This window comes from Ammospiza caudacuta, chromosome 25, assembly GCF_027887145.1.
Source record: "Ammospiza caudacuta isolate bAmmCau1 chromosome 25, bAmmCau1.pri, whole genome shotgun sequence".
In the NCBI taxonomy this organism is placed as follows: domain Eukaryota; kingdom Metazoa; phylum Chordata; class Aves; order Passeriformes; family Passerellidae; genus Ammospiza; species Ammospiza caudacuta.
The window spans coordinates 1,785,656-1,811,598 of record NC_080617.1 but is presented as its reverse complement, the minus strand read 5'-3'; the positions used below and the strand labels follow the sequence as shown (position 1 = coordinate 1,811,598).

The following is a 25,943-nucleotide window of genomic DNA, read 5'->3' as shown; positions in this document are numbered from 1 at the left end:
TCCCCCGCTCCCAAATCTCCCTGCTGCTCCTCCACAAAGGAAATTTCGCCTCATTTGCAGCACCCTCAGCCTTGGAGGCTGATTGAGACTGCTGGGTTTCTGTCAGGAGCTGCATCTCCCTCGTGTGTGCGGAGCTGAACGCTGCACTGCCAGCTCAGTCAAAGCCCGCAGCTGTCTGTCTGTCTGTCTGTCTGTCTGTCTGTCCGTCCCCAGCCTCTCCTGTTTATCTGCTTTGGGCTCTGGAGCCCACTCTGCTCACAGGGACTCAGCCACACAGAGCAGCGCCTGTTCCCTGCAGGTAAATTCTTCTGCATCGCGGATTGTGACCGTGCTCCCAAACCCTCCTCTGCCTTCCTGAGCCTCTCTCCGCTGCTCTGAGGGCAGCAAAGCCCCTGGTCCCACAGGATGCTGTCCTGGGCTTGGCACAGGTGGGATTGAGAGGGGACCGTGTGACACTGGTGCTCTCCCCTCCCTGGGCTCTGCAGGAGGAAGGACACGAGCCTGGCACCCCGAGCCCTTTTGCTTTCCTGAGCCCCTGTCCGCTACTGCTCTGAGTCTTCCCCCAAGGCAGAGGTGCCAAAGGGCTTCCTGCCCTTGGCACAGGTGGGACTGAGAGGACACCCGTGTGACACTGGCGCTGTCCCCTCCCTGGGCTCTGCCGGGAGAAAGACACCAGCCTGGCATTCCCAGCCCTCCTGTGCCTCTCTCTGCTGCTGTCCCGGGCTTGGCATAGGTGAGATTGAGAGGGGACTGTGTGAAATTGGCACTGTGTCCTCCCTGGGCTCTGCAGCAGGAAGGACACGAGCCTGGCACCCTCAGCCCTCCTGCGCCTCTCTCCGCTGCTGCTCTGAGCCTTCCTCAGGCCAGGGATCTCCAGCCCTGTCCTTGGCACAGCGGGGACTGAGAGGGGACCCGTGTGACGCTGCCGCTGTCCCCTCGCTGTCCCCTGGCGCAGAGCCTGGCACCCAGCCCTTCTGCTTTCCTGTGCCTCTCTCTCCGCTGCTGTTCTGAGCCAAGCCCCTGGTCCCACAGGATGCTGTCCCGGGTTTGGCACAGGCAGGACTGAGAGGGACCGCGTGACGCTGCCGCTGTCCCCTCGCTGTCCCCCCGGCCCTGTTCCCCAGCCCTGCGGGCGGACAGCCCCTCCCAGGGCTGCTCTCAGTGCTGCCACTGTTCCAGCCCCGCATTCCGCACCTTCCCCCGCTCCCCAGAGCTCCCGGCGCCCTCGGCAGCAATGGGGCCATTGTGGGGGGCTGGGGGCCCCGGGGGCAGGGCAGGGCTGGGCATCGCCCCCTCCCCACCCTGCGGCAGCATCTCCTCCTGCTCCTTCTCCCTGCCCCTCTCCCCTCGCTGCCCCCCCGGCCCCGCCGTGTCAGGGGCTGGCTCGGAGCCTCCGCAGAAGGGCAGGTTAATACTCGGGGCCAGCGCTCTGCCCCGCACTCGCAGCCCGGCTCAGCCATGGCCAGGATTTGCTGTGCCCTGCTGCTCTCGCTGCTGCTGCTCCTGCACAGCCCGGCCGCCTGCGGGGCCCCGCCGCAGCCCCGCGGTGAGTGGGGACCGGGGCTGGGGGGCTGGGGGGGCTGGGGGTCCCTCTGTGCCGCCGGGGGACGGGGAAGGGTAAGGAGTGCCCAGCAACAGCCAGGGAAATGCAGGAGCTGCGTCCGGTGTGTCCCCAAGGCAGCGGGACATGGGGCTGGGATGGCTCCGTGGGGACAGCACAGGTGGCTCCTGTGAGGACAGCACGGGTGGCTCCGTGGGGACAGCACAGGTGGCCCGGTCACCCCTTGGCGCTGGAGGAAGCCCAGATGGGACAAGGGCTCTGCCTTCCCTCCCCTCTCCATCTCCACAGGGGCTGGAGCAGGAGCTGGCCCAGCACCGGGGTCACCTCCTGAGCAGGAGGGCTGGGTCGGGTTGCTGGGAATGGGACTTTCCCTGGATTTCCTTCATCCGATCCTGAGCGAATCCTGCTCTGTTTGGCTTCCCAGGTGGGCAGCCAGGAGCAGGGGAGCTGCCTGCTCTGCAGCTTGCACGGGCTCCAAACCCAGCCTGGAATGAGGGCCAGCAAGGGATGGACACCCAGGGAAAAGGATGGACACCCCGGGCAGGGATGAACATCCGGGACAAGGATGGACACCCAGGGAAGGGATGGATGCTGAGGGAAGGGATGGACATGCAGGGAAGGGATGGACACCCGGGGCAGGGACGGAGACTCAGGGAAGGGATGGACACCCAGGGAAGGGATGAACACCCAAGGAAGGGATGGAGACCCAAGGAAGGGATGGACACCAAGGGAAGGGATGGACACTGAGGGAAGGGATGGACATCCAGGGAAAGGATGGATACTGAGGGAAGGGATGGACACCTGAGGAAGGGATGGACACCCAGGCAGGGATGGACATTGAGGGAAGGGATGGACATCCAGGGAAAGGATGGATACTGAGGGAAGGGATAGACACCCGAGGAAGGGATGGACACCCAGGCAGGGATGGACACCCAGAGAAGGGATGGACATCCCGGGAAGGGATGGACACTGAGGGAAGGGATGGACATCCAGGGAAGAGATGGACACTGAGGGAAGGGATAGACACCCGAGGAAAGGATGGACACACAAGGAAGGGATGGACACCCAGGCAGGGATGGACACCCAAGCAGAGATGGACACCAAGGGCAGGGATGGACACCCAGGGAAGGGATGGACATCCCGGGAAGGGATGGACACTGAGGGAAGGTATAGACACCCGAGGAAAGGATGGACACACAAGGAAGGGATGGACACCCAGGTCAGGGATGGACACTCAGGACAGGGCTGGACATGCAAGGAAGGGATGGACACTCAGGGAAGGGATGGGCACCCAGGGAAGGGATGGATAACCAGAATAGGGCTGGACACAAAAGGAAGGGAGCGTCTGATCCTCAGGAGCATCTTTGCTCTTTCCCGGGCTCCAGGCAGCCCAGGGATTCCTGGATTTCTCCAGAAATCACTGCAGGAGAGGCAAACTCAGCTGCAAGGACAGACTTGTGGGAATTCAAAATGTTTGGACGGTGTGCTGATGATGGCTCAGCCACAGCCATGGGCAGCCTGAGCTGTGCAGGTGTGACAGTGACTGCAGAGGCACCTGGGGCTGAGGGAGAGGGGATTGCAGATAAACTGAGCCCTTTCTCCACAGGAATTTGGGAAAGGAGGGTTCTCTTTGCTGTGCAAAGAGAAACAGAGTAGTGACTGAGCTGAGCCCTGCTGTGAGCAGTCAGCTCTCTAAAATAAACCTCTTTTACTCCTGGGTTACTGAACTGTTCTCCCAGTGCTTTAATGGATATGACAAAGATGCCCCGAGAGGAATTTTCTGCTAAGTCAGGGCATTAATTCAGCTTTTCCTGAATGATTCCTAGTGTGGATATTTGTAAATATAGAGTAAGATTTTATTTCTGGTTTAATTCCAATTTGAACTAAACTATGCTGAGTCAAAGTGCCAATCAGAGCAAGCGACTGTCACCCCCTTCAGAGAATGGGCCTGTCCTGCAGACCCTGACCATGGCTGAAATCCCAAAAATCTCCCACCTGATATCCCTCCTTTACTCTTCCCTTCTCTGAAATAAACTCCACTCTCATAAAAACAGCTTGAAATTTTTATTTAGGGCCAAATCACAAAGCAGAAATAAATAAAATAGATAGACTTCAAAATTTCTATTGGCTCCAGCTGTTCTTACGGAAATAAAATAACTTCTGCTGCTTGGTTTGTCACTAAATCCAGGGATGATTCATCAGCACAAAGGGGGACTTGTGTTTTATTTCTGGAGGAATTAATTGAGCCTTTCCCTGGACCTTCATTTCTCACCTGTAAACTGGCCCCCCCTGGAACAGGGATTCCAGTGCTGCAGATGGATCTCCCTGGGAGTTTTCCTTCCTTTGCAATGAATTATGGGGGGAAAATGAAGTTCATCCATATGGGAATATGTTAGATTGGATTGTGGTGGGAATTAGAGTTCCTGACAAAGTGACCACTGCCTGCTTTGCTCCCACCTTCCCAGACCTTTCTGGAGCAGATTCAGCCTTGATGCCTCTCAGGAAACAAACCTGATTATTTCATTTACAGATCCATCATTGAGTATTTATTTTTATCTGCCTCAAAGACTGAAAGACCCATTAGATCTCACACTGAGGACCAGCTGTAATATTTATGCCATCATTTGGAGCAGATTTGTTGGCCCAAAAGCTCCCATTTAAAAATCTGTCCACAGAAATCTCCTTTATGACAGGAACTCCCTGGGCCCTGCAGAAATCAAATATTAACAGAGCACTTGACAGAGACAGGCTAAATGAGAAGAAAAAAATTTAAAAGAACAGGATGCCATAGATCTGCTGGAGGAAATGGGGCCATTCCTTTAGGAAATCATAAAAAAACACCAGCCTTTTTTTTTTTAATGTCTTGCCACAGCTGAAAATGAAGATGGAAAATGGCATGAAAGCGAGAAATTAAAACAATAATAATAGTAACAATTTATTCAGTTTGTTGCATTGCTGATGCCTCCTGATAGCCTCTCCTTTTCACTGTGGGTATTTATGGGGCTGTAGAGATTAATTATCTATTATTAATTATCAATTATGTGTTCCAGATTTCTCTGTTGTTTCCCCCTGACAGATGTGAACCAGCTCTGTGCTGTTACTGGGGTTTATTATTGGTGCCATCATGGGATAACAGGGCTCTGTCTCCTGCTCTGCTGGGAATGTTCACCCTTGACCTGGGAACGTTGTTCCCAATCCCAGCTGATTGCTGAGTCTTGTGCCTGGTGCTGGTCCCATTCCCATTGACTGACACCTGTGGGGATTGGTTATCCAGGTCTGAGGTGCAGTAATTCCTTTCCAGCCTTTTTTTGGATGCAGAAATGCAGCTCAGGTTTCACACCACAGCTTCATCCTTCCTTCCTTCCTTCCTTCCTTCCTTCCTTCCTTCCTTCCTTCCTTCCTTCCTTCCTTCCTTCCTTCCTTCCTTCCTTCCTTCCTTCCTTCCTTCCTTCCTTCCTTCCTTCCTTCCTTCCTTCCTTCCTTCCTTCCTTCCTTCCTTCCTTCCTTCCTTCCTTCCTTCCTTCCTTCCTTCCTTCCTTCCTTCCTTCCTTCCTTCCTTCCTTCCTTCCTTCCTTCCTTCCTTCCTTCCTTCCTTCCTTCCTTCCTTCCTTCCTTCCTTCCTTCCTTCCTTCCTTCCTTCCTTCCTTCCTTCCTTCCTTCCTTCCTTCCTTCCTTCCTTCCTTCCTTCCTTCCTTCCTTCCTTCCTTCCTTCCTTCCTTCCTTCCTTCCTTCCTTCCTTCCTTCCTTCCTTCCTTCCTTCCTTCCTTCCTTCCTTCCTTCCTTCCTTCCTTCCTTCCTTCCTTCCTTCCTTCCTTCCTTCCTTCCTTCCTTCCTTCCTTCCTTCCTTCCTTCCTTCCTTCCTTCCTTCCTCCTCCCTCCCTCCCTCCCTATTCCACAAATTTATCCCTCCCTCCTTCTCTCTGTGCTGCCCTAGGCAGATGAGGTTTCCTCAGAGACAGCCTGGGTGACAAGAGACACTCTGCTCACCACATGTCCATGTCACCCCCCAGGAACTCATCTTCTTCCCTAGAAAACCATTAAGAACATTTAAAATATTCAGTTAAAGCTGTGAAACAGAGAACGGACCAAAACCTGATCCTCGTCTCCACCCAGTGCTGCTTTACCAGCACCAATCTCTTCTTCTCAGGACACTTTTCCTTTGACACTTTCCCTTTGATTTCCCCTCTGTCCCTGCTGTCCCCAGGCACCCTGTGCAGGACCAAGCCCACGGACCTGGTGTTCATCATCGACAGCTCTCGCAGCGTGCGGCCGCACGAGTTCGAGAAGATCAAGGTGTTCGTGTCGCGCGTGATCGAGGCGCTGGACGTGGGCCCCAACGCCACCCGCGTGGGCATCATCAACTATGCCAGCGCCGTGCGCAGCGAGCTGGCCCTGCAGGGCCCCCAGAGCAAGGCGGCGCTGCTGCAGGCCGTGCGCAGGATCCAGCCCCTCTCCACGGGCACCATGACCGGCCTGGCCATCCAGTTTGCCGTCAGCCGCGCCTTCAGCGCCGCCGAGGGCGCCAGGGGCAGCGCGCCCAACTTCAAAAAGGTAAAATGGGGCTGGTTCCTCCAGCTCCTCGCTTGGGATTCGTGGTGGAGTGGTTGAGAAAAGCAGAAAGGTGGTTTTTTTAGGTTTTGGTTGTGTGTGACACCTGAGGGTTGATTGTCGAAGGTGGAAACCTCTGGGAGGAGCAAATGGGAGGTTTGAAAACCTCCAGGAAGTTCATGCCTGTCAATTCTTCTTGGAAACTTCTGGGAGGTGCAAACGGGAGGTTTGAAAACCTCCAGGAAGTTCACACCTCTCAATTCTGATTGGAAACTTCTGGGAGATGCAAACGGGAGGTTTGAAAACCTCCAGGAAGTTCACACCTCTCAATTCTGATTGGAAACTTCTGGGAGATGCAAACGGGAGGTTTGAAAACCTCCAGGAAGTTCACACCTCTCAATTCTTCTTTGAAACCTCTGGGAGGTGCAAATCCCTCAATTCTTGAAAACCTCTGAGAGTTTCAGACCTCTCAATTCTTGAAGACCTCTGGGAGGTTCAAACATCTTAATTCTGCTTGGAAACATCTGGGAGGTTCAAACATCTTAATTCCGCTTGGAAACATCTGGGAAGTTCAGACCTCTCAATTCTTCTTGCAAACCTCTGGGAGGTTGAAACCTCTCTATTCTTGGAAGCCTCTGGGAAGTTCAAACCTCTCAACTCTTTTTGGAAACCTCTGGGAGGTTCAAACTTCTCAATTCTTGAAGACCTCTCTGGGAGGTTCCAATCTCTCAATCCTTGGAAACCTCCAAGAGGTTCAAACCTCTCAATTCTGCTTGCAAATCTCTGGGAGGTTGAAACCTCTCAATTCTTGGAATCCTCTGAGAGGTCCAAACCTCTCAATTCTTGGAAACCTTCAGGAGGTTCAAACCTCTCAATTCTGCTTGGAATCCTCTGGGAAGTTCAAACTTCTAAATTCTTGAAAACTTCTAGGAGCTTCAGATCTCTCCGTTCTTGAAAAATCTCTGGGAGGTTTAAACATCTTAATTCTTCTTGAAACTCATCTTTGGGGCTTAGTGAAAGAAAATACAAAACTCATTATAACACAGTCAGTCTTTGTCTCAGTTTTTGTTCTAAATGCAGTCTGACAGCTGCACACAGCATTGGCCGCTGCTGCAGATTGGAGAGACATTTCCACTGAGCTGTCCATGAAAGTGCTGGGTCCTCATCTCTGGAATCTCTTCCACACCATTCAACATCCCTCTCTTCATGCACTCTTTTCCTGCTGTTAGACAGCTCCCCCAAGCCCTGCTGTCTCCTGTCACCTCTGGTTGTATGGAACAAACTGCCATGGATTTCCAGGGTCTCCCTGAAACCTTTCCTTGACAGCTGAAAGAGCTGGAGCAGTGAGCTTTGGAATGATTTATCCGAGGCATTAAAAAAAGGGGGAAAAAGGAAAACACTCCTTGTTTCCCTCTTCCCTTCCACTCTGGAGCTGATCCATGAGTCAGAATCACAGAAGGAGGTTGGGAGGGGTCTCTGGAGCTGATCCATGAGGCAGAATCACAGAAGGAGGTTGGGAGGGGTCTCTGGAGCTGACCCTGATCTCCAGCGGGGCTGCCCAGGACCATGCCCAGGTGGCTTTTCAATGTCTGCAAGGTGGAAAACTCCACAACCGTTTGTGTTCTTGGTTCCCTGGTTATTTTTTCACTTTCCCCCTCTGTCTTGAATTCCAGGCATCTTTTCCCTTCTGCTCAGGGTGACCCCATCCCCTGCCTGGGAAGAGGAACAGGTCGTACAGGGATTTAGGGAGGTGAAGCTTCCAGAAACACCGGACACGGTCCTTGCTCCTTCCCACAGCAGAAATCCAACAAATCCTCGTGCAAATCTTGTTGTCAACATCCCAAAACATCACACGGTGCTTTGCTCTTACTTTGTGCAGCAAATGTCACCCCGGGGCAGGGAAAAGCACAATTTGTTTCTGGAGGAGCTCCGAGAAAAACCTGCTCCCACCTTCCTCAAAAGCCGCAGGAAGCCCAATTACTTCCACCTTATCTTTTAGGGAAGAACAACAAATAAATTGGCAAATTGCTGAGCAAATCCAGGGCTTTATGCAGCTTCCTGCCTGATTCTCCTTGGAGCCTGCTGGAACATCACGTTCCCAGGGCATAATGAGCCATCACTCCCTCATTAGCTGGGAAATGCCAGCCCGGGCTGGGGATAGCAGGGAATGCTCAGGAATGCTCAGGAATGCTCGAGTGTCTGAGATAACCAGGAATAAATTGTATCAGACCACGTGGGATTTCTGTCTGACAGAAGGATGAGGGATCCAGAATGTCAGGAATTCACAGGGAAAGCTGCTGGTTAAATGAGCAAAAGGTTTGACCTTGAAAAGCAAAATTTCTGAGTCTTCCCCTGGTAAAACTGAGGATCAGGGCAAAATCCAGCTGTTGGAGGCAGCAGAAGCTTCACTTTTCATAATTCCCCTCAAATGGCTGAGCAGTGCCAGCCTCCCCAGGATCCAGAGGCTGCTCTTTCCCTCCAGGCCTTTCCCAAACCAGGCATGCACCAGGACTCAGCTTTTTCAATGGCAGGGAATTACAGAGATACTCAGACTGCAAATAATTTGGAGGTAGGTTTGAAAATAGTAATAATAAAAAAGGGACATTTTTTCATATTGACTCAGGCTGGATGCAGGGAAAATATTTATGGTAAGAATCCTAGGAAAAAAAACAGGAATTCCTGATGATTGGGTTAACCAAATGTGATATTAAGAGAGACTTTTACACTCTTTCTGTCAGGTTGTCACAGACAGGTGCCCTGGCTTCCTCTCACTGTTACATTCATTTTCCCCATGGGTTCTCTGATTAATTCCCAATCCAGACTCTGTATGCAGAAGTTTTGTTTTCTCCAACAGCAGAGCAGAAAGCAATGTGAATTTTGAGTCCTTTCTGGCAGATTTCCACACAGAGGCATTATGAGGATCTTCCCCATCACATCCATGTGTGGACTCTGCAGCCCCACCCCATCTGGGGTTTATCTGGGCTAGGGCTTATCTGGGCTTGGGTTTAGCTGGACTCAGGCTTAGCTGAAGATGGAGAGGAGCAGATAAAACCTGGAGAATTTCTTGACTTAGGAAGAAAATTGCAGGAGGACACACGGCTGCTGACAGGACCTGCTGGCAGGGTTTGGTGCCTGATTTGATAACTCTTCTGTTCCCTGATTTGATAACATCTCTGATCCCTGATTTGATTTGATAACTCCTCATTCCCTGATTTGATAACTCCCCTCATTCCCTGATTTGCTGACTCCTCTGATCCCTCATATGCTGACTCCTCTCATTCCCTGATTTGATGACTCCTCTGATCCTGGATGTGATATCTCCTGTGATCCCTGATTGGATAACTCCTCTCATTCCCTGATTTGATATCTCCTGTGATCCCTGATTTGATGATGCCTTGCTCCCTGATTTGATGATGCCTTGCTCCCTGATTTGATGATGCCTTGCTCCCTGATTTGATGATGCCTTGCTCTCTGATTTGATGACCCCTCTGATCCCTGATTTGATAACTCCCCTCATTACCTGTTTGATAACTCTCCTCATTCCCTGATTTGATAACGCTTCTGATCCCTGATTTGATGACTGCTCTGATGCCTGATTTGATATCTCCTCACTCCCTGATTTGATATCTCTTCTCATTCCCTGATTTGATATCTCCTCACTCCCTGATTTGATATCTCTTCTCATTCCCTGATTTGATATCTCCTGTGATCCCTGATTTGATGATGCCTTGCTCCCTGATTTGATGATGCCTTGCTCCCTGATTTGATGATGCCTTGCTCCCTTATTTGATGATGCCTTGCTCTCTGATTTGATGACCCCTCAGATCCCTGATTTGATAACTCCCCTCATTCCCTGTTTGATAACTCTCCTCATTCCCTGATTTGATAACGCTTCTGATCCCTGATTTGATGACTGCTCTGATGCCTGATTTGATATCTCCTCACTCCCTGATTTGATATCTCTTCTCATTCCCTGATTTGATATCTCCTCACTCCCTGATTTGATATCTCTTCTCATTCCCTGATTTGATATCTCCTGTGATCCCTGATTTGATGATGCCTTGCTCCCTGATTTGATGATGCCTTGCTCCCTGATTTGATGATGCCTTGCTCCCTTATTTGATGATGCCTTGCTCTCTGATTTGATGACCCCTCAGATCCCTGATTTGATAACTCCCCTCATTCCCTGTTTGATAACTCTCCTCATTCCCTGATTTGATAACGCCTCTGATCCCTGATTTGATGACTGCTCTGATGCCTGATTTGATATCTCCTCACTCCCTGATTTGATATCTCTTCTCATTCCCTGATTTGATATCTCCTCACTCCCTGATTTGATATCTCTTCTCATTCCCTGATTTGATATCTCTTCTCATTCCCTGATTTGATGACTCCTCTCATTCCCCGATTTGATAACCCCTCCAATCCCTGATTTGATAACGCCTCTGATCCTTGATTTGATATCTCCTCCGATCTCTGATTTGATGACTCCTCCGATCCCTGATTTGTTACCTCCTCATTCCCTGATTTGATATCTTCTCTGACCCCTGATTTGATGGCTGCCTGCCCCTGCCCGCCGTGCTCTGGGGTCTCTCCCCGGCAGCCCCTGGTGCTGCTGGCGCTGCTGGGGCGGAGCAGCCCGGCCGGAGCTGAGGCTGAGCCGAGGGCTCTCTCTCCTGGCAAAAGGCTCCATTGCACGCACGGATCCAATCCCACCCCAGGAAAACCCTTGGGCACGTCCATTCCCCCACACCTGCCACAGGGGCTGCTTTGCCTTATTTTTGTCACACTAGAAGAGCAAGGCTTGAATTTGTTTATTTTTCCCCCCGCGGAAGCACCAGTTGCAGAATTATGATGCTCCTGGGAATTTTTAATTGTGCAGCCCTTAGGAAGTGCAGAAAAACAGCTGAAAATAGATTGCAAAGCTCCACATTTTTCCTGTTTCTCCTGGTTTTTACAGAGAGAAAGCTCTTTCCCCATTCTGCATTCCAGCCCAAGCCATTCCTTTGGAGTCAACAGTGGTGTCACAATAAATTGGTTGTAAGGAAAAGTGGCAGGGGCAGAAGAATTGGCAAAGAGCAAGAATTCAGGTCTTGTGACAAAGTCTCTTTCAGAAGAAAAATAAAGAGGGAAAGGGATAAACCAGGAGCAGGACTCTGCGAGGCTTTTAGCTGGTTCAAGGCACCATTTAATCCAAGCTGAAATCCAGTTCCCACTTAAACCAGCTGCCACTTTAATGCTGGGGCTAGCAGGGGTGGGGTTTAATCCCTGCTGTTAATTTGGAACAGAGAATCACAAACCCTGGCAGGCCCTGACACACAGTGTGACCTCAGGCCTCTTCCCTCTCTCCCCATGGAGATGGTTCCAGTTCCATCCTTCTGCTCCTCCACCTATAAATGGGATGAGCCCTTCATCTCACATTTCCGTGGCATTTCCTGAGAGGCTGTGAAGGCCCACACTCAGCTGGGCTTGTCCGGAGTGTCCTGAAGATCTTCAGTTTGGCTTGAGCTCAAGTTTGGCCATGAACAACATAAATTTTAATTTAGTTTCCTTGGAGGGGGATGCACCAGTTGTCCTTTGGTGAAACCATTCAATCTATGGCAGCTGTCCCTTGGTGAAACCATTGATCCCTGACAGTTGTCCCTTGGTGAAGCCATTCGATCCATGGCAATCGTCCCTTGGTGAAACCATCAATCCCTGGTACTGTCCCTTGGTGAAACCATCAATCCCTGACAGTTGTCCCTTGGTGAAGCCATTCGATCCATAGCAATCGTCCCTTGGTGAAACCATCAATCCCTGTCAGTGGTCCCTTGGTGAAGACATCAATCTTTGGCAGTTTAACTTTTTCATCTCGGAAAGAAACAAATTCCACCTCAAAAAACCATGGTTGGTGTGATCTCCAAAGAATGGGAAAAGCTGGTGGGATTCCCTTTTCCCTTAATTTTAGAAATGCAAGCCCTTCCCTCGTACCCCAGCCTGTCCCACCAGCATTCTGGGAACACAAACAAGGATCCCAGTGCCCAGGCAGGCTGTCCCATCCCATCCCATCCCATCCCATCCCATCCCATCCCATCCCATCCCATCCCATCCCATCGCTCCCCTGCAGGTGGCCATCGTGGTGACGGATGGGCGGCCCCAGGACGGGGTGCAGGACGTGTCCGCCCGGGCCAGGGCCGCGGGCATCGAGATCTTCGCCATCGGCGTGGGCAGGGTGGACATGGGCACGCTGAGGCAGATGGCCAGCGAGCCCCTGGACGAGCACGTGGACTACGTGGAGAGCTACAGTGTCATTGAGAAGCTGACCCACAAGTTCCAGGAGGCTTTCTGTGGTGAGTCCTGGCCAGGGCAGCTGGAATTGGGAATGGTTTGGGTGGGAAGGACCTTGAAGCTCTGCAGAGAATCCTGGAATGATTTGGGTGGGAAGGGATTGGAGAGCACATCCCACTCCATCCCTGCCATGGCAGGGACACCTGCCACTGTGCCGGGTGCTCCAGCCTGGCCTTGGGCACTGCCAGGGCTCCAGGGGCAGCCACAGCTGCTCTGGCAATTCCAGCCCAGCCCCTGCCCACCCTGCCAGGGAACAATTCCCAATTGCCAAGATCCCATCCAGCCCTGCCCTCTGGCACTGGCAGCCATTCCCTGGCTCCTGTCCCTCCATCCTTGTCCCCAGTCCCTCTGCAGCTCTCCTGGAGCCCCTTCAGGCCCTGCAAGGGCTCTGAGCTCTGCCTGGAGCCTTCACCCTGTGCCAGGGCCTGCCCACCCTCACAGGGATGGATTCCTTCCCAGTATCCCATCCATCCCTGCCTCTGGCAGTGGAGAGCCATTCCCTGTGTCCTGTCCCTCCAGACCCTTTTCCAAAGTCCTGCTCCAGCCTTTCCCATGGAAGCTGTACCTGTGACCACCCTTCACCCCTCTGCTTCCTTGCTCCAAGCCCTGCAGGTTCAGAGCCCTGTGAAAATCAGGGGCTCTTTGAGGTTGCCTTTCCAGAACTGCAGGGTTTTGCTCAGGGGATTTCAGGTTTTGGTTAAAGAAATCTCCAGATTTCACCGGCACTGGAGAGTTTGTAAACACGATCCACACACTCCTGGAGGCACTGGAAAACAACCTGGAGAAGAGGGTTTTAGCACACTGAAATCACACCCTTTTGGGGCAGTGGAGAGAATTTGTTTTGTATTTCCCCCCACCAGCATTGCCACCAGAATTCCCAGTTCAGCTGGGGTGGTCCCAGTTCCTGTCAGAGGCTGAGCTGCCTTTGCCTAAAGCTGCTTTTGGGGTTGGAAGCCTTGTGGGGCAGGAATCTCTCCTGGCTGGAGCAGGATCTAATTCCTGTCTGCACAGCACATCAAAGGAGCCTGAGCATCCTAAAAACATCATCTTAAAACCAAAATATTATAAAAACAGCATCCTAAAACTGCCATCCTATGAAAACAGCATGCTAAAACCACCATCCTATAAAACCACCATCCTCCAAACTCAATCCTCCAAACCCCATCCTACAAAAACAATATCCTACAAAACAGCATCCTCCAAACACCATCCTACAAATGCAGCTTTTCTCCTACAGGAGATGCTGAAGGACTGGGAATATTTTATTTCTTCCAAATGTGCCCCAAGGCAGCAGGAATGGGCCATAAATTCCCATTTTCTGTCAGCAGAAGAGGGCCAGGGGCCTTTCCCTGGAAGGAAAAATGTGTGGCAACACTTACTGAAAGGTGTGATCCACCTGGAACTCCAAACACACACGGCTGGGCCTGGAGATCTCCCAGTTTCTGACAGGCGTAAAACCTCCTGGTCCAGCTCCAAGGCTGAAAGTGATGAAGGGGAGCAGCTTTTTGTCATGGAAATTTGGCTCCTCTGTGGAAAGGAGGGAAATTATCCTCAGGTGATAGCACAGAATGAGTCAGGCATTACCAGCTATCACTGCAGCAGCAGCTCATGGCAGAGGGAACAAACACCTCAGACAAAGGGAGGGAGAGAGACAGAATTTGAGGAGTGGAATCCAGGCCATGAATGTTTGTTTCTATGGGCTGCCCTGGGATCAGGAGGCAGCAGCAGTGCCGAGGCCTCACAGTGTGGTTTGAAGTTGTGGGGAAAATCCTTCCTGAGCCTCCCTGTGCAGATGGCAAAGCTCTTCCCATGGGAAAGCCCTGGGAGGTGAGGGAAGCACTCAGGGCTGATGCAGGGAGCAGAGGACAGCCCTGGGGGAATGCCCAAGTCTCTGTTACCCTGCTCTGCATGTGCAGCTGCCCTAAACCATGCTAGGGATGGACCCAGACCCCCTGCTCGGACACAACACAGGATCTGTGGGACTGAGAGCAGGGAAAAGTGCTTCCTACAGTGCCCAGCAAATTCATGGGGACACGGGAAACCCTTGGTGCTCCAGCCTGTGGTGAGATTAACCAAAGCACTGAACCACAGGCAGCTCCAGGGGCACTGAAATTCCCAATGATCTGGGCTGGAACAATCTACCAGTGCTGGCACAGTCGCTGGAAGTGGAAAGGCCAAAAAAATGTACAGAATATGAGTAGAGCAGAACACAAATGGCTCAAAATAACAAACCTGAGCTCAGAAAGACTCAGCTCCACCTCCCATTCGTTCACTACAACCCAGTGCCTGGATTTCTGCACATTTTCCCTGGCATTTGTAGCTGAATTTTCCTCCGCAGCCCTGTTTGCTCTGGAGTTTGTTTGCCATCTTCGGGGTGACACTGTCACCCCCCAGCTCCCGGTGCTGCCACTCAGCTGCTGCTTGCTCAGCATCCCAGGAGCCACAGCAGGGCAGGAGGGGCAGCAGGAGGGTTTGGAGAGCAGGGATCTGAGAGCTGCACATGCAGGGAGAGCTCTGAGGTGAATCCCAGGTGTGTTCACACATGAATGCTGTGCAGGAAGGGCAGCTGAGCTCCCTGCTCAGGATTGTACTGCAGAGCTGCAAAAATTGGGCACTGGGCAGCCTGGGGGGCAGCTGGGACCCAAAGCTCACCCAGGGGCTTTGCAGAGTGAGGAGTGCTGTGATTTGCCCCACACCCAGCTGGGTTTGCCCTCAGGGAAGATTTCCAGTCCTGGCTGTGCCTTGGAGCATCGAGACTTGTGGGAATTTCTTCCTTGTCTTTGTGCCTGTCTTGGTTTGAACAGCCAGGTGTCTGCTGAGGAAGGAAGGAACCTTCCCTGAAATGGAAAATGCAAACCCCCTCCCTCTGAATTATTGTAATTTTGAAATTAAGGGGCTCTCGGGCAAAGATATAAGAATAACAGTTCTTTATTAGGGAAAAACTAAAAATAAAATAAAAATAAAATAAAAATGCAGTAATACAAAACAAATCCCTGCCAGAGTGAGAGCAGGCCCTGGCACGCTGTGGCTCAGGCTGGTGGCACAGCCCCATGCCATGGGGGCTCAGCCCTCCTGCAGTGCCAGCTGTGGCTCTGCTGCAGCAGGGATCCTGCACAAGGGGGGAGTTTTCCTCTGCAGCTCCAGGGCTGCTGCAGATGGGCCTGGGCTCCCTCTGGCCATGCAGGGCAGCAGAAAGCTGCTCCTCTGGCAATGCAGGGGGCAAAGGCTGCTGTGCTGTGCCAGGCTCAGATTGCATCCAGGCAGGAATGCTTGGCTCCTGCCCTGGGCGCAGCATCTGCCCATGGGATGCTGGAATTGGATCAGCCCTGCAGGGACACTCAGTGGCCATGGAGAGCAGAGATCTCCTGGAGGGAGGATTGGCTGTGGGAGAGATGAAGAAAACTGCCCCAAGCACAGCAGAGAACTGCCCCAGCTCTGACAGGTGGGCACAGAACACACACAGCCCCATTTCCAGCCTCAGACTCTGCCTCAGCACCGTCCAGACTCAATGAGCTGTGTCCCATTGCAAAGCAGAGTTAATTATGGGGCCAATGTGGGGCTGTGCAGAGCTGGGTGTGGGTGGGGAGGCCCCTGCTTGAAGCCACCCCCTCCTCTCCTTGCAGTGGTGTCTGACCTGTGTGCCACGGGGGACCATGACTGTGAGCAGGTGTGTGTCAGCACCCCAGGGGCCTACAGGTGTGCCTGCAGGGACGGCTTCAGCCTCAACAGCGACGGCAAGACCTGCACTGGTACGTGATGGCTCCCTGAGGGGATGGTGGTGACAGCACTGGGATGTTCTGCTCAGGGAAGGCAGAAAGGGAAACCCTTCTCTTACAAGCCAGAATCACTTTCAAAACATTGCTGTGCTCTCTTGTTGGGTTTTCATTGATTAACGCTCAGCAATAAATGGCATTAGGGTTCTATTTTCCTACATCATTTATTGAGGCCTTTGCTGCTGTTTTGTTCTGCCTTCTTCTCATCTTTTCCTTCAGCTTGCAATGGTGGCTTGGGGTCTGCTCTGGATCTTGTGTTCCTCATCGATGGCTCCAAGAGCGTGAGGCCTGAGAACTTTGAGCTGGTGAAGAAATTCATCAACCAGATCGTGGATTCTCTGGAGGTGTCGGACAAGCAGGCGCAGGTGGGGCTGGTGCAGTACTCCAGCTCCGTCCGGCAGGAGTTCCCCCTGGGCCAGTTCAAGAGCAAGAAGGACATCAAAGCAGCAGTGAAGAAAATGTCCTACATGGAGAAGGGCACCATGACAGGCCAGGCTCTCAAGTACCTCGTTGACAGCTCCTTCTCCGTCATCAACGGAGCCCGGCCCGGCGTCCCCAAGGTGGGGATTGTCTTCACTGATGGGCGCTCACAGGATTATATCTCAGATGCTGCCAAGAAAGCCAAGGACTCAGGTAGGGCTCCTCAACTCCCTGGGGCTTATTTCTCCCTTGGCCCAGGCAGGACTTTTCCCCTGGATCTGTGTCTTGGGATACACACAGATTATACTGAGTAATTCTGGGGAGATATTCCCTGACTATCCTTGCTCACAGAGAATCTGGAGCACCTCAGTCTGGGTGTCAGGTGTACCTTGGTTTGCTAAGAGCTGGTTTTAGTTCCCCTCTGTGTCTTTGGAGGAGTTTCTGCTGGTCAGGGTGGAGTTTGGGATGGACAGGGTGGAGTTGGGATGGGATGGACAGGGTGGAGTTGCATCCCTTAGGATGGGATGGGATGGGATGGGATGGGATGGGATGGGATGGGATGGGATGGGATGGGATGGGATGGGATGGGATGGGATGGGATGGGGTGGGGTGGAATGGAATGGGATGGACAGAGTGAAATTCCAATCCCTGGAATGAGATGGACAAGATGGAATTCCATCCCCTTGGGATGGGATGGACAGCATGGAGTTTTACCCCCTGGAATGGGATGGACAGGATGGAGTTTTACCCCCTGGAATGAGACGGACAAGATGGAATTCCATCCCCTTGGGATGGGATGGACAGGATGGAGTTTTACCCCCTGGAATGAGATGGACAGGATGGAGTTCCACCCCCTTGGGATGGGATGGACAGGATGGAGTTTTACCCCCTGGAATGAGATGGACAGGGTGGAGTTGCACCCCCTGCAATGGGATGCACCCAGGTCTAATTGCTCCACACAAATGTGGAAGGAAGCTGCAGGGGGAATTTGGAATTTGGAGGTTTCAGCACCATTAGGGTTGGACAGGGCTTGGAGCAATCTGGGACGGTGGAAGATGGTGGAGCAGAGGAGCTTCAAGGTCCCTCCTAACCCAGCCCTTACCCACTCTGGGATTTGTCTGGGGCTGGTCAGGAAGCCCAGCCCAGCACCAGAGGCACACAATGAACCCCAAAGCAAGGACAACTAACCCCAGGGTTTGTAGGGCCAGCACCAGAGGCACACGGGGGCAAACACAACCAACCCCAGGATTTGTAGGGCCAAGTGTGGCTGGGCTGCATCAGCCTCAAGGCCTGGAAAAGGCAGAGAAAAAGCAACAAAACAATAAACAAATCCCAGACATGGGTTAAGGAGGAACCTCAGGCACATTAATAAGGATTTTTCCTCAGCTGCTGTTGTAGGAAAAACACTCAGTGGCCACACACTGATGGATTCCTGTGCCTGAGCCCCATGAAATATTAATGCCTTGAGAGCTGCCCCTCTGCTGACCCTCTGAGCACATTCCCAGGCTCTGACACCCCGTGTTAAATGCATCCAGCCCCTGGGAATTTACTCAGGAATTGCTGAATCCTTCCCTTCCTTTTAACTTCGCTCTCCACCACTAGATGGGACTCGGGGCCAGCACATAACCAGAAAGGTCAGGGAGCTCGTGAAAAACCAATGTTTACAAAGCACTCTGACATCTTATGGGGCTGTTCAGCTCTTATAAAACAAAAGGTTCTTATAAAGTGTATTTATAGAATTTATTCCTCCCTGGTGATAAAACTTTGTGCCTTGTCTCTCTCTCCTCTCTTGTCCCTGCAAGGAAATCTCTTATCTGTCCATGAGTTATTGCTGTGGGATAAACAAGTGCTTAAAATGAGACTGCAAAATTGTTCAGTGAGCTGAGCCTCGGCAAAACAACACATATTGGATATATCCAGAGAAAGAAAGGCACAAAGGGGATCAGGGAAACATTTCCTGTGCCTGGGCATGGACAAGTAGAGACAAGTATTTCAAATCAGGGCTAATTAATACCACCCAAAATGGGGAAATTGCATTTCAGTTCAACAGAAACAGGTTTAATGCAGATCAATCTCCTGACAGAGCAGGACAAGTTGTGAACTCCCAGTGGGGGCAATTTTGGACAGAGCTCAGTTCTGCTCCACTGCAGGAGGACTTTGCCACTCAGGGGCTCGTTAACAGGGATGATTAACAGTGGCTGAGCTGTTCTGGAAACTCCCACAGGTCCCTTTTCCTACATTATCACTTCCATATCAGTGGCATGGTGTTACCATCACCTGCCCTTTCTTGCATCTCCAAAACCTTGCTCTTGTTGTCATTGGCGGGGAAATTCTATTTAAACTCTGTCTGCAAAAATATTTTGGCCCCTGTTTGACCTGGCTGAAAGGAGCATCTCCAAAACCTTGTTCTTATGGCCACTATGTCCATGGCCTGGTAAATTTTAATAAAATTTCTGCCTCTAAAATTATTTTTAGCCTGTTTGACCTGGCTGAAAGGAGTCTGGAATAGTGGGGGTGGAGGGGGTGTCACGATCTGTCCTCACAGACAGGTTTTGTGATGGTTCATGGATTTGATCTCAGGGTGCAAAAAACCAACATGGCACAGGGTATAATAATAAAGGTGCAGTAATAATCAAAACAAATGCACCTTTATTGAATAACCACAGCAAAATGCAATAGAGGGATTAAGGGAGAGAAAAGATAGAGAAAGAGAGAGAAAGAGGGGGATATAGCTACCAAATGTAGAGACGAAGTCCTTTGGTCCAGTCCAGTCGAGGATCCGCCTGTTTTGTCAGAGAGATCTCAAAATCTCTCGCTAACTCAGAGGTTTTTATTATGATAATTCTATTGGAAATTGTGAGGGGGGTGGGGGGGAACAGATACAATAAGGAATAGATGTAGCAGGTAGTCCATGCTCTCAGCAGTTCTTGATAGATGTAACAGGCAGTCCATGCTCTCAGCAGTAAACAAGAGCCATTGTATTCGTGGTCCAGTGGTCACAACCTGCAGGCAAACATCTCGCTTTGGCCAGCTTGCCTCCCCCACACACCTGCCCCGGGCTGGGGGTTCCATGTCTCAGTCCTTGGAAGGAGCAGAGGGGCCTTTTCACACGGGGGTTCCATGTCTCAGTCCTTGATGGAGAGGCTCCTTACATCTCAGTCTGTCTGACACGGTGGTTGTAAAACAGGTGAGGGTCTTCTGTGGGAGACCACCTGAAACTCAGGAGAAGTCCAGCCAGGCCGAGAGGTGGGACAGCTGCCAAGGCTGTTGTTGCACTGTTCTCATTGGGCTCAGTGCAGCATACAGCAAACACCTGTGAACAATAGCTTAGCACTGTGCTCTCAGGTCTCAGGACCTTGTGACTTTCTCCTACAGAGAAGACAGGGGAGTCTTCTCTTCAGTGGTCCTCAAATGACAATTGTGAGGCAGATGAGGGAAAATTCAGACAGACTCTCTCAGGGGGCAATTCTCAGTGAGGATCTGGAGCTGTGTGGGGCTGGGGGCTCAGGGATGCCCAGCCTGGCAGGGTGGCCCCGTGCCAGCCCCGTGGTGCTCACAGGATCCCGTTCCTGGCAGGATTTCGGATGTTTGCCGTGGGAGTGGGCAACGCTGTGGAGGATGAGCTGAGGGAGATCGCCTCAGAACCCGTGGCTGAGCATTATTTCTACACTGCTGACTTCAGGACCATCAGCAAGATCGGGAAGAAGCTGCAGATGAAGATCTGTGTTGGTGAGAGGGGGCTGGGGTTCAGCCACAGCATCTGAAGGGTGGAGCAGAGGGGGGAAATGCCCCTCCAGAACCCACCAGGTGAAGATCTGTGTGGTGAGAGGGGACTGGGATGGAGGGGCTTTGTCCCAGTGTTTGAAGGCTGGAGCAGAGAGATGAAAATGCCCTTGGAGAAGCTGCAGGTCTTCAGTCTGTGTTGGTGAGAGGGGATTGGGATGGAGCAGAGGGATGGAAATGGCCTTGGAGAAACTGTAGATGGAGATCTGTGCTGGTGAGAGGCAGTGGGGATGGAGGGGTTCAGTCAAGGCGGGAGTGGAGGGATGGAAATGCCCTTGGAGAAGCTGCAGGTCTTCAGTCTGTGTTGGTGAGAGGGGATTGGGATGGAGCAGAGGGATGGAAATGGCCTTGGAGAAGCTGCAGATCCTCGATAAGGACCCTTGGTAAGAGAGGACTGGTAAGAAAAATGATGCTCACTTCCAAAAATGTAAAAGGTTTATTAAGACCTTATCAAATCCACAACAGCAGACTGAATAGAGAAAATATCATAGCACCAGGAGCAGAGGATGTTCCCCACCATGTGCTCACCCACACCACGGAGGTTTCACCTTTTAACCCTTTATCCCCCCAAAGTTCTGTCCATGACTCCTCCTTCCCTGCCCAGGGGTGGAGATCCCTGCCTGGCACCTGGATTGGGGGGCAGCTGTTGCCATGGGAACGAGGGACCCTCCCAAATGTCCCAAACCCACCCAGGGCACCCCTGAGAACAACACAAGGGGGTAAAACACAACTGTAAATCTCTAAAACTTCTCTTAACATATTCATAATATTTGCCTTTTAGTTGTGAGAGTCAGCCATTTAATGACTCATTTATCCCAGCTGGGATGGAGGGGTTCAGTCAGTGTTCAAGGCTGGACAGAAGGGGTGGAAATGCCCCTGGAGAAGCTGCAGCTGAAGGTCTGTGCTGGTGGGAGGGGGATTGGGGAGGGAGGGGTTCAGTGACAGCATTTGCAGCCTGGAGTAGAGGGATGAGAATGCCCTTTTAGGTGGATGTGATAAAAATCTCCAGTTCCCAGTGTGTGGAGCTGGCAGAACACACGGGAGCATCAGGAGACATTGATATTTTGGGTGGTTACCTGAGGCAAAGCAGCCTCCACACCTCAGACGTGTCCCCCTCTCCCCAATCTCCATCGCCTTCCTTTCTCCTCCACCTTTCTGCCCTTCTTTTTCTTCAGAAATGATGAATTTGTCTCCAGGTTCCTTAAGATGGGATTTCCTTTCCTCCTGGAGAAGCTGGAGAGGGATAATCCCCATGTGTGCAGAGCCAGGATTGCAAGGCAGGGACTCTTTGACAAGTCTCATTAAAAAATTAGGATCCATCTAAGAACAAAGGATGGGATATGTATGAAACCCCCAACAAATTGTACTTTAAAATCATTCAAATACATTTAATCTTCAGCCTTCAAAGAAAAAAGTAAATTTCAGAAAAACTGTTTGTTTGTAAAATATTAATTTGGATAAATATGTTTACATTTAAGTATTAAAATAAAAAGGAAGGCAAGGAGATATTTGCCTTTTTTCCATGCCCAGTGCCAGCTTGTATTTCTCAGCAGCTGCCATAAAATCTTTTGGTAATCTCCAGCTTTAGGTTACACCTGGCTAGTTTAGACCTGTTGAGTTTTGGTGTAAGTGATTAATTTCCTTTAAAAATTCTGTCTTTTATTTACTCCTCCTTTGCTCAGAGTGGCCTTGTAACCCCTCCCTTTCTTTCCCAGGCATTTTTTTCCTTCTGTTCCAGTCTGAGTTAATTTTCCTTGAAGAACAGATGTAAATTAGTGACATAAATTAGCAAAGTGATTAACGCTCGTGGTTCCACCCCCTCAAGGAGTGGAGTTACTGAAGCAAAGCTCAAAGCAGTCCTGATGGCAGCAGTGCCTCCAGTTTTTATTGGATCTTGTTGGGGAGACAGAGGTTGGTTTTATTTGGTCAAACTCCAATTTTAGGGCAAACTTGAAGCATCAGGAGCAGAGCTCACTGGGTTTCCAGAGAGACGGAAACCCAGGAAAGACTTACATGGCTGGAATAACAGAAAAATGTGACATTCTCTGTTCATCTGAGGTTAAACTAGAAGGCATCAATCAGATAATTAGAAATAATTATATTTTGATTTCCTTCCTGTTTCTGACATAGAAAATAAGAATTGTGCTGTTTCACTGGGCTCAGGGATTTTGATTAAATCCACTTTTTTGTGCCACTCATCCTCTTGCTGTTGTGACCCACAGAGGAAGATCCGTGTGAGTGCAAATCCATCATGAAGTTCCAGACCAAAGTAGAAGAGCTCATCAATTCCTTGCAGCAGAAACATATCCTTTGGAAGTGTGGCCAGGACTGGGTGGGCTGGCAATGCAGAGGGACCATGGGGAAGGTCTGTCCCGGGGGATGGAGTTGGGTTGGGGCTCAGGAAGGTGGGAATGAGGCACCTGGGGGTGAAATCTGGCACTCAGAGCTCCAGGCTGGTGACAAGGTAGGGGATGGTTGAAAGTTGGATTTGATGGCCCTGGAGGACTTTTCCAAGCTTTTCCAAGCTCTGGGATTCTGGGGTTGTGGGGAGATGGGTCCTGAGGCAGCGGGAATGGGAGGCAGGGGGTTCCTTCGGAGCAAACATCCAACACAAATTCTTCATGGACTGCGGGGACAGAGGGATATCACAACACCTCAGAGTGTAGGAGGGTGGTGTGGATAATCCAGATGGACACAGCCCCCTGTGACAGTGGTCACAGGGGTCTTAGGATGAGGGAAAAGACGTAGATCTGACTCTATGTTACAGAAGGCTGATTTATTATTTTATTATACATATATTATATTTTATCATATATATATTATTTTATTATATATTTTAAAACTATACTGAAAGAATAGAAGAAAAAGCTCTCATCAGAAGGCTGGCTAAGAACAGAAAAAAATGATAACAAAGGTTTGTAGCTTGGACAGAGAGAGAGCCAGCTGTGCCGTGATTAGCCATTAATTCCAAACATCCACATGAGACCAATCACAGATGCACCTGTTGCATTCCACAGCAGCAGATAATCATTGTTTACATTTTGTTCCTGAGGCCCTTCAGTTTCTCAGAAGGAAAAAAATCTCCAAGAAGGATTTTTAATGAAAAGATGTCTGTGACATCCACCCATCCCAGGTTCTCCCAGCTGGCCAAAACTCAGTGCTGGGAGATAAATCCTGATGGGATTGTTCTCTGGAAGCGTCTCCAGCCAGGGGAGTTGGATCCCATCAGAACCCACCTGGTGGGACTGAGTCCTGCCATGCTGGGCCTTTCACTAAGTGGCAGAAAGAGAGAAAAATCCACCAAAAAATTGTGAGTAGGATTAAAACTTTTGAGAAACAGAATTCACGGAGCCTCGGGGTGGCTCGCAAGGGCAGGGGAGATGTCTCACCACTGAGGATCAGGAGAGGATCTAATTTTAAAAGGAACATTCTGATTTCTTCACACATTTCTGGGCCCTGCTGTGGCACAGCTCCGTTCCTCCTCCCAGGAGTGAGATCTGGGTGAGATTTGTGACCTGCGTGGTCCAGAGGCCACGGGAAGTCACAGCTCCCACCTGGTGGGTGGCTCTCCAGGCACACCGTGAACAGGAATCAGTGAGAGGAGCAGAAAATTGTTCTGGAACGCCAGGAAAAGCTCTTGCTGCTCTTCTCAGGGTCAGGGGCTCTGTCAGCCCCTCCTTTCCCTCCTCCTCTGGGAGTGAGCCTGGGCAGTGGGAGGATGTGTGAGCACAGGAGCTGCTTCCTGCAGGGAGCTCCACCAGCCTGGGAGCTCTGGGAAACCAGAGGGGATGGGCACAGATCCCCTCTGCTGCTGCTCCCATCCTTGCCCAGCCTGGGACTGGGGAATCATTGAGAGGTTTGGGTGGAAGGGACCTTAAAATTCCTCCCAGTGCCACCCCTGCCCTGTCAGGGACACCTCCCACTGTGCCAGCCCAGCCTGGCCTTGGGCACTGCCAGGGGCAGCCACAGCTGCTCTGGGCACCCTGGCACAGCCCAAACCTCTCTAACCAGGCCTTGCCAGCCTACAAACCCCCTGTGGCAAATGGCACTGGGGGCACCTGGAACCAGCCAGGCAATCATTCTTTCCTTTCCTTTCTCCATTTGCTGCAATGGGTTTTGGTGCTGGTTTCCATCCTTGGTTCAGGAATGTGAATGCCAGAGTGGTTTGGGTGGGAAGGGATCTTCAATGGCAGCTGATTGCAGCCCAGGGACACCTGCCACTGTGCCAGGTGCTGCCAGCCCCAATGCCCAGCCTGGCCTTGGGCACTGCCAGGGCTCCAGGGGCAGCCACAGCTGCTCTGGCAATTCCAGCCCAGCCCCTGCCCACCCTGCCAGGGAATAATTCTTTCCCAAAATCCCATCTAAATCTCTCCTCTTTTAGTTAAAACCTTGGCCCATCACTCTGTGCCCACATAAAAAGTCTCCCTCCCAGCATTCCCAGAAAAATTGCTGCTTTTCCTCCTTAATTCCTCCTCACTGGAAGCTGTGGCCAAAAGAATCGAAGCCCTGGAGAACAAGATCATCTAAAACCCCACTCCAGCACTTTTTCACCTCCTTCCCAAAGTAACAGAACCAGAACTGCTCCATTTTTCAGGGAGGGCAGCTCAGCCCCAGGGCTCTGGGCAGCTTTTATTAAGGTCTAGGCTACCTGCATTTGTTTAAAAGGAAGAATTATTACAGTAAAGCAGACTTTGTATAAAGGGCAGAGCACAGGGTGTGACTGAGAGTTAGACCAGGCTCGAGTTTGCTGCATCCTATAGAGTGCATATATTCAAAGAAAAAAAACCTTGAAAGATTTTTTATTTAAAGCTTAATATATATACAGTGTGTTACTGAGTACTTGATGATGAGTTCTGTGAATCCTCTGCTGCAGCTTTTGTTCCTATGCATGAAATAATTTAATTTAAAAGTCAGAGTGACTCAGTCACCCTCAGCTGCTGGGTGTAAAGGCCGAGGCTGAGCTCCTGGTGGTTGTCAGTGATTAAGGTGAGGTTTAGTCCTCATCTGAGTGTGCTCTGTAGGCAGGCTGGGCCAGGCTGCTCCTGCCTGGGCTCCTCCTGAGCTCTGGAACTGGAACGGGAAAAGCTTTCTCAGCAGTAAATGGTGGCAGTGTCCCAGTGCCTGGGCTGAGCCTGCTCTGGGTGATGTGCAGGGACCTTCTGTGACCCTGAGTGCCACCAGCTAGGAGATGTCCCCTGCTCTGGGTGACCCTGACATTGTGCCAGATCCGTGGCTCTGAGTGCCATGAGGCATGAGATGTCCCCTCCTCTGGGTGACCCTGACCAGGCTCAGGAACCCTCTATGGCTCTGAGTGACACCAGGCAGGAGATGTCCCCTCCTCTGGGTGACCCTGACCAGGCTCAGGAACCCTCTGTGCCTCTGTCACCTGCCAGGAGATGTCTTCTGTTCCAGGTGGCCCTGACATTGTTTCAGGTCTGTGGCTCTGAGTGCCACCAAGCAGGAGATGTCCCCTCCTCTGGGTGATGTACAAGGACCCTCTGTGGCCCTGAGTGACACCAGCCAGGAGATTC

At 51.3% G+C, this 25,943-nt stretch overlaps 1 protein-coding gene across 1 annotated transcript; it reads left to right on the top strand.

Moving 5' to 3' along the window:
• The first annotated feature begins 1,458 nt into the window (after nt 1-1,458).
• MATN1 (matrilin 1) lies at nt 1,459-24,939 on the top strand. Its single transcript, XM_058819837.1, has 8 exons — nt 1,459-1,546; nt 5,766-6,112; nt 12,216-12,438; nt 16,060-16,185; nt 16,429-16,842; nt 20,206-20,358; nt 22,635-22,715; nt 24,890-24,939. Exons 1-8 carry the CDS (start codon nt 1,459-1,461, stop codon nt 24,937-24,939), a joined length of 1,482 nt encoding a protein of 493 aa, XP_058675820.1.
• The last annotated feature ends 1,004 nt before the right edge of the window (nt 24,940-25,943 follow it).

Coding starts and splice junctions, on each gene's coding strand:
- MATN1 (XM_058819837.1), top strand. CDS start 1,459: ATGGCCAGGATTTGCTGTGCCCTGCTGCTCTCGCTGCTGCTGCTCCTG. Junction 16,843..20,205: donor CAAGAAAGCCAAGGACTCAG/GTAGGGCTCCTC, acceptor CGTTCCTGGCAG/GATTTCGGATGTTTGCCGTG. Junction 22,716..24,889: donor CAATTCCTTGCAGCAGAAAC/ATATCCTTTGGA, acceptor ATTCCTCCTCAC/TGGAAGCTGTGGCCAAAAGA.